Below are 11,288 nucleotides of genomic sequence, written 5' to 3' on the forward strand. Positions count from 1 at the left end.
TGCTCCAGCGCGTATTGAGGTATGTATTGAACTGAAAACAGAACTGAAGGTGGGACCTCATTGGTGCGAAGAACGGGGGCGGGATGACTTCCCTAGTGCTGCTCACCACACCATTCCTGATACAAGCCAGGATGCCATTGGCCTTCTCGGCCACCTGGGCACACTGCTGGCTCATATTCAACTGACTGTCCATCAGTACACCAAGTCCCTTTCCGGTCCCTTTCCATCAGGGAGCTTTCCAGCCACTCCTCCCCAAGCCTGGAATGATGTACGCCAGTTTAAAGACTTTATTTTCTTCAGTGGGAATGCAGGCTGTTGCTGATTGTCCAGCCCTGCAATGGACCTCTCTCCCCATGAAAGGCCTCTCACCCCTCCAGAGAATCAGTTGCACCTCCCCCTTGAGTACTGTCAGCAAACGTGCTGAGGATGCACTCTTGCATCCAGACCAATCCTCTGATTTCTGTCCATTCTTGACACCATGAGCCGCAGGGAGACAGCCTACAGCACCATGGTTCTTCTCATGGGTTGCAACCTCCTTCAGCCCTGATCCAGCTGCTCCTACATGGGCTCCTCCAGGGCCAGATCCCATTTGGAGATGGCTGGGGCAGGCTCTTCACCCAAGCCCTCCCCATGCTGGTTCCACCTCTGGCCCACTGCTACGGAAGCCTTGCGCATAAGCTCAACACAGGAGGACACCAAGGGAACGGCTTTGTAGTTATTATAGAATTTAATCATAGAACAATAAAAAAACTTCATAGAATCAGTGGCATAATCAATCATACTTATGACGAAAGAGGGGATTGCAGGGCCAGCAACGCAGTTCTACCAGCCTGCCCCCTCCTGATTTTGCCTGCTGACGTGAATATCTCAGCATCAGGATTGTGGAAGTTGCCAGAGAACGGATCGTCGGATGGCTGTCACGTTCCAAAGGATGGAGGACTGCGAGAGAAGAAAGCAGAACAAGGGTGAAACCCCCCAACCTGCAGAGACCCGCCAGCATCCCCTTCAGACCATGCCAGCCCCACCCATCACTTTTCCGGGCCACGAGGAGCATGCAAAACTAAGGGATCAGCTGGGAGCCACTGCTCAGGATTGCTGCATCTACCCCAGGAACGTTCCTCTGCCCCTGCAGCATTTCCTTGGAGCAGGGCAAGACATGGCTGCACACTGCTCAGGCTCTGTCCCCTGCCCCCAGCATCAGCACACACAGCGCTGTTCTCACTCACCACTGTAGATTTTCTTCCGCATTTCCTCACTTTGGTCCCAGTAGACCCACGCCAGCCCTAGGTACAGAGCTCCCATCAGATCCCCACTCCCCAGCACGCTCCCAGGAGCACAGACTGCGGTCCAGCCAGCCCAGCTGCTTCCGGTCCTGCACCCCAGGCAGGGACGGTGCCTGAGGGAGGACCTGAGCAAAGCACCCACTGGGGCTTCTGGCATGGGCAGAGTGTACCTGGGGGCTGCAGGGCTGTGCCTTGCTGCCAGGGCAGGGCTCAAAGAGGGACCCAGGGGTTGGGCTCACCAATGAACGAGAGAGCCTCTTGTCGCATAGCAGCCTGAGAATCCCTCAGGTAGAGCAGGCTCTGCTGCAGGTATTTATCCACCCTCTTCCTGTCCTGCTGTAGCTGGAGAAGAACACAGAGGCATGGGGCTTACAGACCCTTCCCAGCTGCAGGTGCGGCCCCCCTGCCAATGTCCATTTCCTCATCAAAAGGGCAGGGGTTGCGGAGTTGTCCTTACCAAGCACTCCCTGATCCCCACCATATTCCTCTTCTCAGCCTGGTGCTTGAGCTCCTGCCAGTTCAGGAACTTTGCACAAGCAAGAAGGGTTTCCCCCGCCGCCTACGGAGCAACAGATGCCGGGAGATGGTACCACAGACACAGATCCCAAGAGCTGGAATGCATGCTGCCCTCACCCTCCATTCTCAGACCGCCCCTGAGGTGTCAGCACACTCTTGCCTGCACACCGGCCAGGTCTGAAATTCATACCTCTGCAACACTTGAGGTCTCATCACTGTTCCGAAAGAGCAGAGGGAGCAGGCCCCGGCGTACGTTCTTCCGCATTTTTCCCTTTTGCCACCACACCACAGCCTCCATCACATCTTGGAAGAGGAGGATGGAAGACTCTCGTACTTCACCTGACACCTGAGGGAGGAGTAGAGGAGGACCTCAGCAACACTCTCTTGCTGCGCATGGTGAGCACGAGAGCAGGTGTGGCTGATGCAAAGTGAGCCATGATGCTTCAGAGTCACGTTCCGCATGAATGTGCTGTGAATTCATGCAAACCACTGCAACAGGTTTCCAGCATGCAGTGCCTGCGCCTCAGAGTGCTCCCTCAGCCACCCTACCATGTCAAAGAAGCTCCGCAAGCACTGGCCCAAGGAGGAGACAGGGCTGCCCTTTGGCAGTGCCTCCAGGGCACACGCCGCCTGCTTAGGCTCCACCTCTCTGCTACGGCACCTGGGGAGAATGCCTGGTGCTGGCAGTAAAGGGGCCACTGGACAGTCTGAAAGCAACCCTTGGCAGCAGGTGTTTTGCACCGAGGTCGGGCTGGGCCCCAGCACAGGGGCTTCACACCACCAAGAACAACCCAGCTGCCGGGGACAAGGCCTGCTGGGCTGCAGAGCCCAGTACACATCCCATGAGAGCCCAGAGGGGCAAAGAGAGGAGAACACATTCCAGCCAAGCACCCACCTGCAGTGCTCAGCCTCCCGCAGCAGACTTACGTGATTAAAAAGATGCAGGAGCTTGTCGGCCAGCTCCAGAGTAATGGGACGCAGCACCATCTTCCCCAGATGATTCATCATGTTTCTGAAGATATTCAGTGCGTTAAGAGTGACGTGCACGTTGCCAAACTGCAGGGTCTCCATGATGTCTGGCAGCAGGGCCCGTATTTCTCTTGCCTGTACAAAACACACAATTTCCTTTTCATCAAGAGGGCAATGGCCACCCTGGCCCAAAAGCTCTGATTTCAGTGCACCAGCCACACGCCTTGCTTCCTGGCAGCTGCCACAGGAATGGCAGCAGCAGACTCTGGGCAGGCGGTGGCCATGGGCTCCCTGATACGGATGTGGGGAGATAGGAGAAGGAGAGAAGGAGAGCAAGGAAGGATTCTGTGTCCCAGCTCAGCCACCCCCTTTTCAATCAGGCCCCCAGGTAACCCATCTGGAAAGCTCCCCAGGCAGCCACCAGGCCCCACCATGGCCATCACTCAGACTCACGAGTGTCGGGCAAGGTCAAGGCACAACACTGCCCAACGCCCCAGCGCCGGGCTGCCAACACAGTTCTCATTTGGCTAGGTCCTGCTCACCGTCTCAGGTCTCTCTGACAGGAGGACAAGGCCTCTGAGCACCAGCCATAGTAGTGGCAAGCTTTTAATCTTCAGGAACATCTGGAAGAGGTCTGGGTTACATAACTCCTGCAGGATCTCTTCAGTGGGGCGCATCACCTGAAACAAACACAGCAGTGAGAGCCAGACAGAGGCAGCTGGACTCCCTGCACCCTGCAGCTTCTGGATTCTCTGGCAGCTCAGGGCAGGGCACTGGGGCCGCACAGCCTGGCCTTTGGCAGCAGCGCCTTTGGAGGGCCCCACAGTCTCTCCGTGCCACAGGCGTAGCACTGCGCAAGATGACTCCTTGGCCTGCTGCTCCTTCCCTCTGACCAGCCGCAGCCTCTTGCTCTCATGCTCCTCAAAGGCAGTTGACCAGCGGGAGCTTGCACAAATACAGCACCAGGCATGGGTGGCTGCAGGCACTTCAGCCATGGCCCTGACTCCTCCCCTGCCCTTCTGCAGCTTTCCTGTCTCAGGGGCGAGGCAGCGGGGGCAGGGAGCTGGGGAAAAGACAGCCCTGTAGGAGAGCAAGGTGCCTCGCCCAGTAACTCACAGTCAGACGAAGAAGGCCAAAATCCACGGTGGTGAAGTTAAAGGTCATGCACAGCTGTTGGTCCTGAAGAACACTGCACAGCTCTTCCAAGACCCTCTCTGAAGTCGCTGCTGGGGCAAGCAGGCTCTCCCAGATGTCCAGAGTAGTGCTGCAAATGAAGAGCAATGCTCTGTCAGCAGGGCTGCCTCAGCCACAGCACCACAGCACAGGCAGGCCACAGGCTGTGGTGTAGCCGTGGCCCTGCCTCCCCGCATCCTCCTGATGGGAGCACTGGGTTGCCCTGGTCAGCACTGGCTGCTGCAGCCCTGACTGGCCCACCGGCACTGGAAAGCACAGTGGAATGGAAGGCCAGCTCCTCAAGGATATTCTGCAGCTTTGCTTGGCTCTGGCAGCGAGAACATCTCTGAGCCCCGCTCTTCACGTGAACAAGACTACAAGACTGTGGAGATGTCCGGGCTGGTACCTGTCACACTGTGGAAGGTGGGTCAACACACTCATCAGCACATCTCTGGGAAAGTGTCTGGTCAGCATATCCAGCAATGAGAAGAGTGTCTCCTGAAGTGATGCACGCCTTCTTTTCAAGTTTCTAGGGATGGACCCAAGAATCTCTGGCACCTGTAGGGAGGACACAGGAAGGTGAACTCTGGCACAAAGGTGTTGTGTTTTCATGCAAAGCAATGCAACAGGTTTCAATCACGGGGTGCCTGTGCCTCACAGTGGTCCCCCAGCCACCCAACCTGGTCAAAGCAGAGCTCCCTGAGCACTGGGACAAGGAGGAAACAGGGCCGGCCCTCAGCAGTGCCGCAGGGGCACATGTGGCCCGCTTAGCCTCTACCTCTCTGCTGCGGCACCTGGGGAGAATGCCTGGTGCAGGCAGCAAAAGGGAGCAGTGGAGGGTCTGGAAGGAACTCTTGGCAACAGATGCTTTTGTTGTACAGAGGCTGAGAAGGTCCCCTGCACGGGGACCTCACATCACAAAGAATAACCAAGCTGCCAGGGACAAGGCCTGCTCCTCCTGCCCTCTGACCAGGCACAGCCTCTTACTCTCACGCCTCTGAAAAGGCAATTGACCTGCAGGAGCTGGCACAAAATTGGCACCAGACGTGGGTGGCCACAGGCACTTCCCCCCTCCGGTCCTGCGGACTGCTCAGCCTGTACAGAGGCCATGACTCTCCCTGGTCCCCCAGCCATGACCCCAACTCTACCCCTACCCTACCCCAGCTTCCCATTCTGGGGGGCAAGGCAAGGGGAGGCAGGGAACGGGGGAAAAAGAGCCCCGAAGGAAAGCCCAGTGCATTGCCCGGTAACTCACAGTCAGGTGAAGGAGGTCCAACTCTGCTGTGGGTATCCCGCACAGAGTGCCCATCTTGAAGACAAGGAATAGCACTTCTAAGACCCTCTCTGATGACCGTGTGGATGAAAGCATACTCTTCCACATATCCAGAGTAGTGCTGCAAATGAAGAGTAACGCTCTGTCAGCAGGGCTCCCTCAGCCACAGCGCCACGGCTCAGGCAGGCCTGGCAGGCCACAGGCTGTGCTCAGCCCTGGCCCTGCTGCCCCGCGTGCTTTTGGAGGCTTGGGGACCCAGCCTGGGCAAGCTGGAGGGGCTGAGGTGGTCTTTCCTGAAGGGCAGGGCAACGGGCCTGATGGGAGCTCTGGGCTGCCTTGGTTGGCATTGGCTGCTGCAGCCCTGACCGACCCACCAGCGCTGGAAAGCACTGTGGAATGGAGGGCTGCTCCTCAGGGATGTCCTGCAGCTTGGCTTGGCTCTGGCAGCCAGAGCATCCCCTAGCCCTGCCCTTCACGTGAGCAAGACCACAGGGCTGCCAGGGCTGGTACCTGTCATTCTGTGGAAGGTGGGTCAACACGCACGTCAGCACATTTCTAGGGAACTGGCAGGCCAGCATATCCAGCAGTGACAAGAAGGTCGGCTGATGTAATGTAGGCGGGCTTTTCAGGTTTCTATGGATGGACGCAAGAATCTCTGGCACCTGTACGGAGGACACAGGAAGAATATTGCTGCAACGGTGCTACAGCTGGTTGCCCCGCTGGCAGTGATATTTCTTCCCCTGCCATTGCTCTGTGCTGCCTTAAAATGCCTTCAGACGCCCAAGAGCCGTGGAGAGCAGGCCATATCATCAGCATGGCTGACGCAAAGGGAGATGCTTCAGGGCATACTCTGCACAAAGATGCTGTGTGTTCACGCAAAGCAATGCAACAAGCTTTAATCAGAGGATCTCTGCACCCCACAGTGGCCCCCCAGCCACCCAACCTGGTCAAAGCAGAACTCCCCAGGCATTGGGACAAGGAGGAAACAGGGCCGGTCCTCAGCAGTGCCGCAGGGGCACATGTGGCCCGCTTAGCCTCCACCTCTCTGCTGCGGCACCTGGGGAGAATGCCTGGTGCAGGCAGCAAAAGGGAGCAGTGGAGGGTCTGGAAGGAACTCTTGGCAACAGATGCTTTTGTTGTTGAGCAGGTCCCCTGCACGGGGACCTCACATCACAAAGAATAACCAAGCTGCCAGGGACAAGGCCTGCTCCTCCTGCCCTCTGACCAGGCACAGCCTCTTACTCTCACGCCTCTGAAAAGGCAATTGACCTGCAGGAGCTGGCACAAAATTGGCACCAGACGTGGGTGGCCACAGGCACTTCCCCCCTCCGGTCCTGCGGACTGCTCAGCCTGTACAGAGGCCATGACTCTCCCTGGTCCCCCAGCCATGACCCCAACTCTACCCCTACCCTACCCCAGCTTCCCATTCTGGGGGGCAAGGCAAGGGGAGGCAGGGAACGGGAGAAAAAGAGCCCTGAAGGAAAGCCTAGTGCATTGCCCGGTAACTCACAGTCAGGCGAACGAGGTCCAACTCTGCTGTGGGTATCCCGCAGAGGTCTTCCTCCTTGAGCACAGTGCACAGCACTTCCAAGACCCTCCCTGATGACCGTGGGAAGTAAAGCATACTCTTCCACATATCCAGAGTAGTGCTGCAAATGAAGAGTAACGCTCTGTCAGCAGGGCTCCCTCAGCCACAGCGCCACGGCTCAGGCAGGCCTGGCAGGCCACAGGCTGTGCTCAGCCCTGGCCCTGCTGCCCCGCGTGCTTTTGGAGGCTTGGGGACCCAGCCTGGGCAAGCTGGAGGGGCTGAGGTGGTCTTTCCTGAAGGGCAGGGCAACGGGCCTGATGGGAGCTCTGGGCTGCCTTGGTTGGCATTGGCTGCTGCAGCCCTGACCGACCCACCAGCGCTGGAAAGCACTGTGGAATGGAGGGCTGCTCCTCAGGGATGTCCTGCAGCTTGGCTTGGCTCTGGCAGCCAGAGCATCCCCTAGCCCTGCCCTTCACGTGAGCAAGACCACAGGGCTGCCAGGGCTAGTACCTGTCACTCTGTGGAAGGTGGGTCAACACAGCTGTCAGCACATCTCTGGGAAACTGGTAGGCCAGCACGTCAAGCACTGAGAAGAGCGTCTGCTGAATTGATGTTTTCTTGCTTTTTAGGTGTCTGTGGATGAACGCCATAATCACTGGCACCTGTTGGGAGGACACAGGGAGATTGCTGCTGCCACTCTACTGCAGCCATTTGCCCCGCTGACAATAACGTTACCGCCCTTCCCACCGCTCTCTGCTGGCTTAAAGTGGTTTCCAATGCCGGTGATCTACGGAGGGCAGGGCAGGGCAGGGCAGGGCAGGACACAGTAATCCAGCCTCAGACTGCTTACATCCATCAGCCAGATGCCAGGCTGTCTCAGAACCACATCCAGGATAATTTTGGCCCACTCACTGTCCTCAACACAGCAGCCTCCAGCGGTCTTTTCAAGGGCCATGAGGACAACGTCTGTCCTCTGAGAAGGTTGAAGGAGTTGTCCAAATGGCTACGGTAGGAAGGGAAAAGAGAGGGAAGACATGTCAAATTGAGTGAGAATGTGGTCTGGAGGGGGAAGACCAGAGCAAAAGGAAGGGTGAAGACCCTTGCTTCGGGGCACAAACATGCTGAGGGCTCCCGGCTGTGCCCAAGCTTGTCTCGCAGGTACCCCTGAGCTGCAGGCTGCTCTGGGATGCAGAGAAGGGGAGATAGGCTGGCTGGAAAGTTCCTGGCTCCTTACCTCCTGGGAGAAACTGCTGGCCATGAAGCCGCAAAGCTTCCAGATCTGCTCCATGTCCATCTCATGCACGGTTTTTCTCTGGGATGTGGTGAAGGGCAGCAGCACCTGTGAGGAGAGGAGCCGCTGGTTTGCCTGGGAGCCGCTGATGCCCCCTCCAGCAGAAGCAGCTCTGCTGAGCTCCCGGCTGGAGTCACAGCACCCATCCAGGCCTCCCCTGAGCTAGAGCCCAGCCCTTTGCGGGGCTACTGCCACTGAGGTCCCTTGCAGGCTCCGGCTGCTGCCAGTGTTGCTCCTATGGAGAGGCCTGGGGGCAGAGCTCTGCAATAGCCAGACTTCTTCTCACGGCAGAAGAAGGAGAGAGCATGAGCTGGAAGAGCTGTGTCCAGTAGGTCCAGAGCATTGCAGGGTGTGGAGCAGTGCGGGATGCCTGGAGGGCAGCAGCTCTGTCCAGCCAGCGGCTCTCCTGCAGCCTGTAGGCAGAGTCAAGAGGGACCATCCAGGGATGCAGGCACTGCTTACGATGTTACCTTTTCGGTACTCCCGAGGAAGCTTTGTATGGTATCTATGGTCTCCTTCTCCATCTCCTCATTCTCCTCCTCTGCATCTAACAAAGAAGTAGAGTGAGCAGCGCTGTAGGGGGGCCAAAGGCAGGTGCGAGCAGAGGAAGGAGCTCTGCGCTCTCCAGCCCTCCCTCTGCCCACTCCCCTGGCACAGTCTGCCCCTGGCTGCCAGGACAAGGGGCCCGGGTGTTGAGCAGGGGGCACTCACTGCCCCAGCCCTGCCCATCCTGCTGGGGACCCTTACTCACCACCATGCAGCGACTGCACCTCAGTCACCTCGTAGGGCTCCGGTGGAGGTCTTCTCTCCTGGGGAGCCCCGCTCTCTGCCCAGGCCACCCTGGGGCGGCTGGGGGGTCTCTCCTCCATCCTGTGGGATGAAGGCTGAAGGTGGGGAGGTGGCAGCCACGGGGCTGCCAGGGGTAGAGGGAAATGATGTGTGCTGCGCTCTGGGACTCCTCGCCAGACCCGCACACTCCTGCCCTGTCGGACACTGTGTAACCTCCAGGTTGGCGCCAGCTATCCCTGGGTGTCACAGGGATAGGTCACTAAGAGCCCCATTGTGACCCGTCGCCCTGCGTGGGGCTAGCCCTGCGTGGGGGCTAGCTCACGGCCCCAGGGTTTAAATGACATAGACCAAACTCCTCCAGTAGGAGGGATGTGTGCACATGCTTACCAAGAAAGCTTTGGAAGTGGGCCCGAGAGCAGCCATACTGCCCAGGCTCTCCTGCTTTTGATGCGAGGCCAGAGACAGCCACAGTAGGACAGAGGAGGAAGACCAACATTCGCCTTCAGCTCAGCAGCTGTTTTGCTCACAGGCTTGTGAGCTCCTAGGCATACACTACTGAGTCGTAAAGATGTAAATGAAGAGTTTCACACAGTAGATACAATCCTGTGCCCTTATTTCTGATTAGCTGACAATACACTGTCAGATAATTGGTAACACTGCATCCTAATAAGGCCTTTCCACTTCCTCCTTTAGCTCTACCACCAGGCTGAGCAGATCATCCACCTGCTCGCACCACCACACACAGGTGGTATCCCTGCTGCCCTCCTGTAGCAGTGACAGGGCCAGGCGTTCTCCACAGCCTGAGACCTGAACTGCGGCATGGGCATTCATGCTTTCAGTCTGAGTCTCTACTCCCTTTCTTGCTGCCGTCTGGGGACCACGGTTGCACTTTGGTGTGTCAAGAGAGCAACGACCTAAGGGACCTGTTAAGTGCTAAGTGTTAAGCCTATATGCCTGCCTGCCTCGCCCTGCCTGCCCGCCTGCCCGCCCGCCTGCCTGCCTGCCGGCTGGGGGTGGGGTGCGTGCTGCAGGCCGTGGACTGCGGGCTGCAGGCTGCCTCGCTCTCGATCAGCTTCTTTAGAGCTTCTCAGAGCTTCTTAGGTGCGGCTTTTTGCCTCGATTTGGACCTTCCAAGAACGGTCCTTCGTCGTAAGGCTCTGCTACCAGGCTTATGCACTCGGGGTTTGCCCTGAAATGGAAGGTGCCATGGAGGGTGGAGGGTGGAATGGAAGGCCTGCTCCTCAAGGATAGCCTGCAGCTTTGCTTGGCTCTGGCAGCGAGAACATCTCTGAGCCCCGCTCTTCACGTGAACAAGACAAGAAGACTGTGGAGATGTCCGGGCTGGTACCTGTCACACTGTGGAAGGTGGATCAGCACACAGAAGCAGCTCTGCTGAGCTCCCGGCTGGAGTCACAGCACCCATCCAGGCCTCCCCTGAGCTAGAGTCCAGCCCTTCATGGGGCTACTGCCACTGAGGTCCCTTGCAGGCTCTGGCTGCTGCCAGTGTTGCTCCTATGGAGAGGCCTCAAATTCTACCAAAGAGAGCTCTGGGGGCAGAGCTCCGCAATAGACGGACCTCCAAGATGTTCTGCAGCTCCTTTCCGTTGGAGGTGCGATGGCTGACCAGCAGCATCTGCGTCATTTTCTCCATAGTGTGCAGGGTCTGTAAAGAGAGCAACAGGTTGTGGAAGTCTTTCTGCTGTGTGCAGACCAGGCTGTGAGTGCTGCTTGTTGCCAGGCCCACGGCTAGAGCGAGAGGGAACAGGTGGGGGGAAGCATGGCCAAGACCCGGCCTGCCAGGTTCTCTCATAATCTCTGCATATGAAAAATCCAGGGGCATGGGAACTACAGGAAATGACCCAGTACATACTTGATTGTAAAGGCAGATGTTCAGGTCCTCTTTTGGAGGAAGGCAGGAGATGGCTTTGAAGCACACATGCGAAAGAGGTATTATTTGATTGTCCAAAGTTGCCTTCATTTCACTGCAAATAGAGTGACCTTGATGTTGGGAGTAGTGCCTCAGTGCTGAGGCAGGGGTGGAACAAGTCCTCCCCTGGGCAAGGGTCCCTGGGAGGGATGTGGAGCTCTACTTGGGAGGCACTTCCTCCACGGGACTGGCCTGGGCTGGAGGACAGTCCTGATGCCTCCTGCTCTGGGGCAAGAGCCAAGACCCTGCAAGGGAGCTTCAGGGCTTCCTCCAAGCTCTCGAGAAGCCCAGAGCAGGGGAGAGCTGAGGGCTTCCCTGCCCACGGGGGGGATGCCTCCCGGCTAAGGTCAGAGCCACCAGGATTGTGGCCTGGGGTTGCGCGGGAAAAATGGGGGTGGGCTGGTACCTCAAGGTGGCGATTGCAAGCACGGCTTGGTACCGCACTGCTGCACGCAGCTGGTCCATGGGCTCATTTTCCAGCAGCTTCCTGTAGAGTACAACCAAGATGGGACCTAGCAGTCACCAGCACCCAGCACTAG

The 11,288-nt window shown here is 57.8% G+C and overlaps 1 protein-coding gene across 2 annotated transcripts; it reads right to left on the reverse strand.

Annotated features, from left to right (window-relative positions):
• Positions 1-259: 259 nt before the first annotated feature.
• Positions 260-10,780, reverse strand: LOC100858097. 2 transcript variants are annotated; one of them, XM_040655721.1, is made up of 17 exons: positions 8,785-10,780; positions 8,504-8,580; positions 7,977-8,081; positions 7,593-7,745; positions 7,253-7,404; positions 6,725-6,863; positions 5,725-5,876; positions 5,197-5,335; positions 4,348-4,499; positions 3,885-4,032; positions 3,311-3,448; positions 2,727-2,903; positions 1,990-2,145; positions 1,741-1,842; positions 1,523-1,625; positions 1,227-1,283; positions 260-939 (listed from the first exon to the last, which is right to left on the reverse strand). In XM_040655721.1, the coding sequence occupies exons 1-17, from the start codon at positions 8,900-8,902 to the stop codon at positions 773-775; spliced, it is 2,235 nt and encodes a 744-aa protein (XP_040511655.1). In that variant the 5' UTR covers positions 8,903-10,780; the 3' UTR covers positions 260-772. The 2 variants fall into 2 exon arrangements, with proteins under 2 accessions (XP_040511655.1, XP_003643101.3); XM_003643053.5 differs by lacking the exons at positions 5,197-5,335; positions 5,725-5,876.
• Positions 10,781-11,288: the final 508 nt, after the last annotated feature.

The sequence above is a fragment of the Gallus gallus genome, chromosome Z (genome assembly GCF_016699485.2).
Source record: "Gallus gallus isolate bGalGal1 chromosome Z, bGalGal1.mat.broiler.GRCg7b, whole genome shotgun sequence".
NCBI classification, from domain to species: domain Eukaryota; kingdom Metazoa; phylum Chordata; class Aves; order Galliformes; family Phasianidae; genus Gallus; species Gallus gallus.

Excerpts from the sequence above, each read along its gene's own strand:
- LOC100858097 (XM_040655721.1), bottom strand. The coding sequence starts at position 8,902 with ATGGAGGAGAGACCCCCCAGCCGCCCCAGGGTGGCCTGGGCAGAGAGC. Across the intron at positions 2,904-3,310 it reads TGTCAGAGAGACCTGAGACG|GCAAGAGAAATACGGGCCCT; the intron begins GTGAGCAGGACC and ends TGTTTTGTACAG. Across the intron at positions 1,284-1,522 it reads AGAGGCTCTCTCGTTCATTG|GGCTGGCGTGGGTCTACTGG; the intron begins GTGAGCCCAACC and ends CTCTGTACCTAG.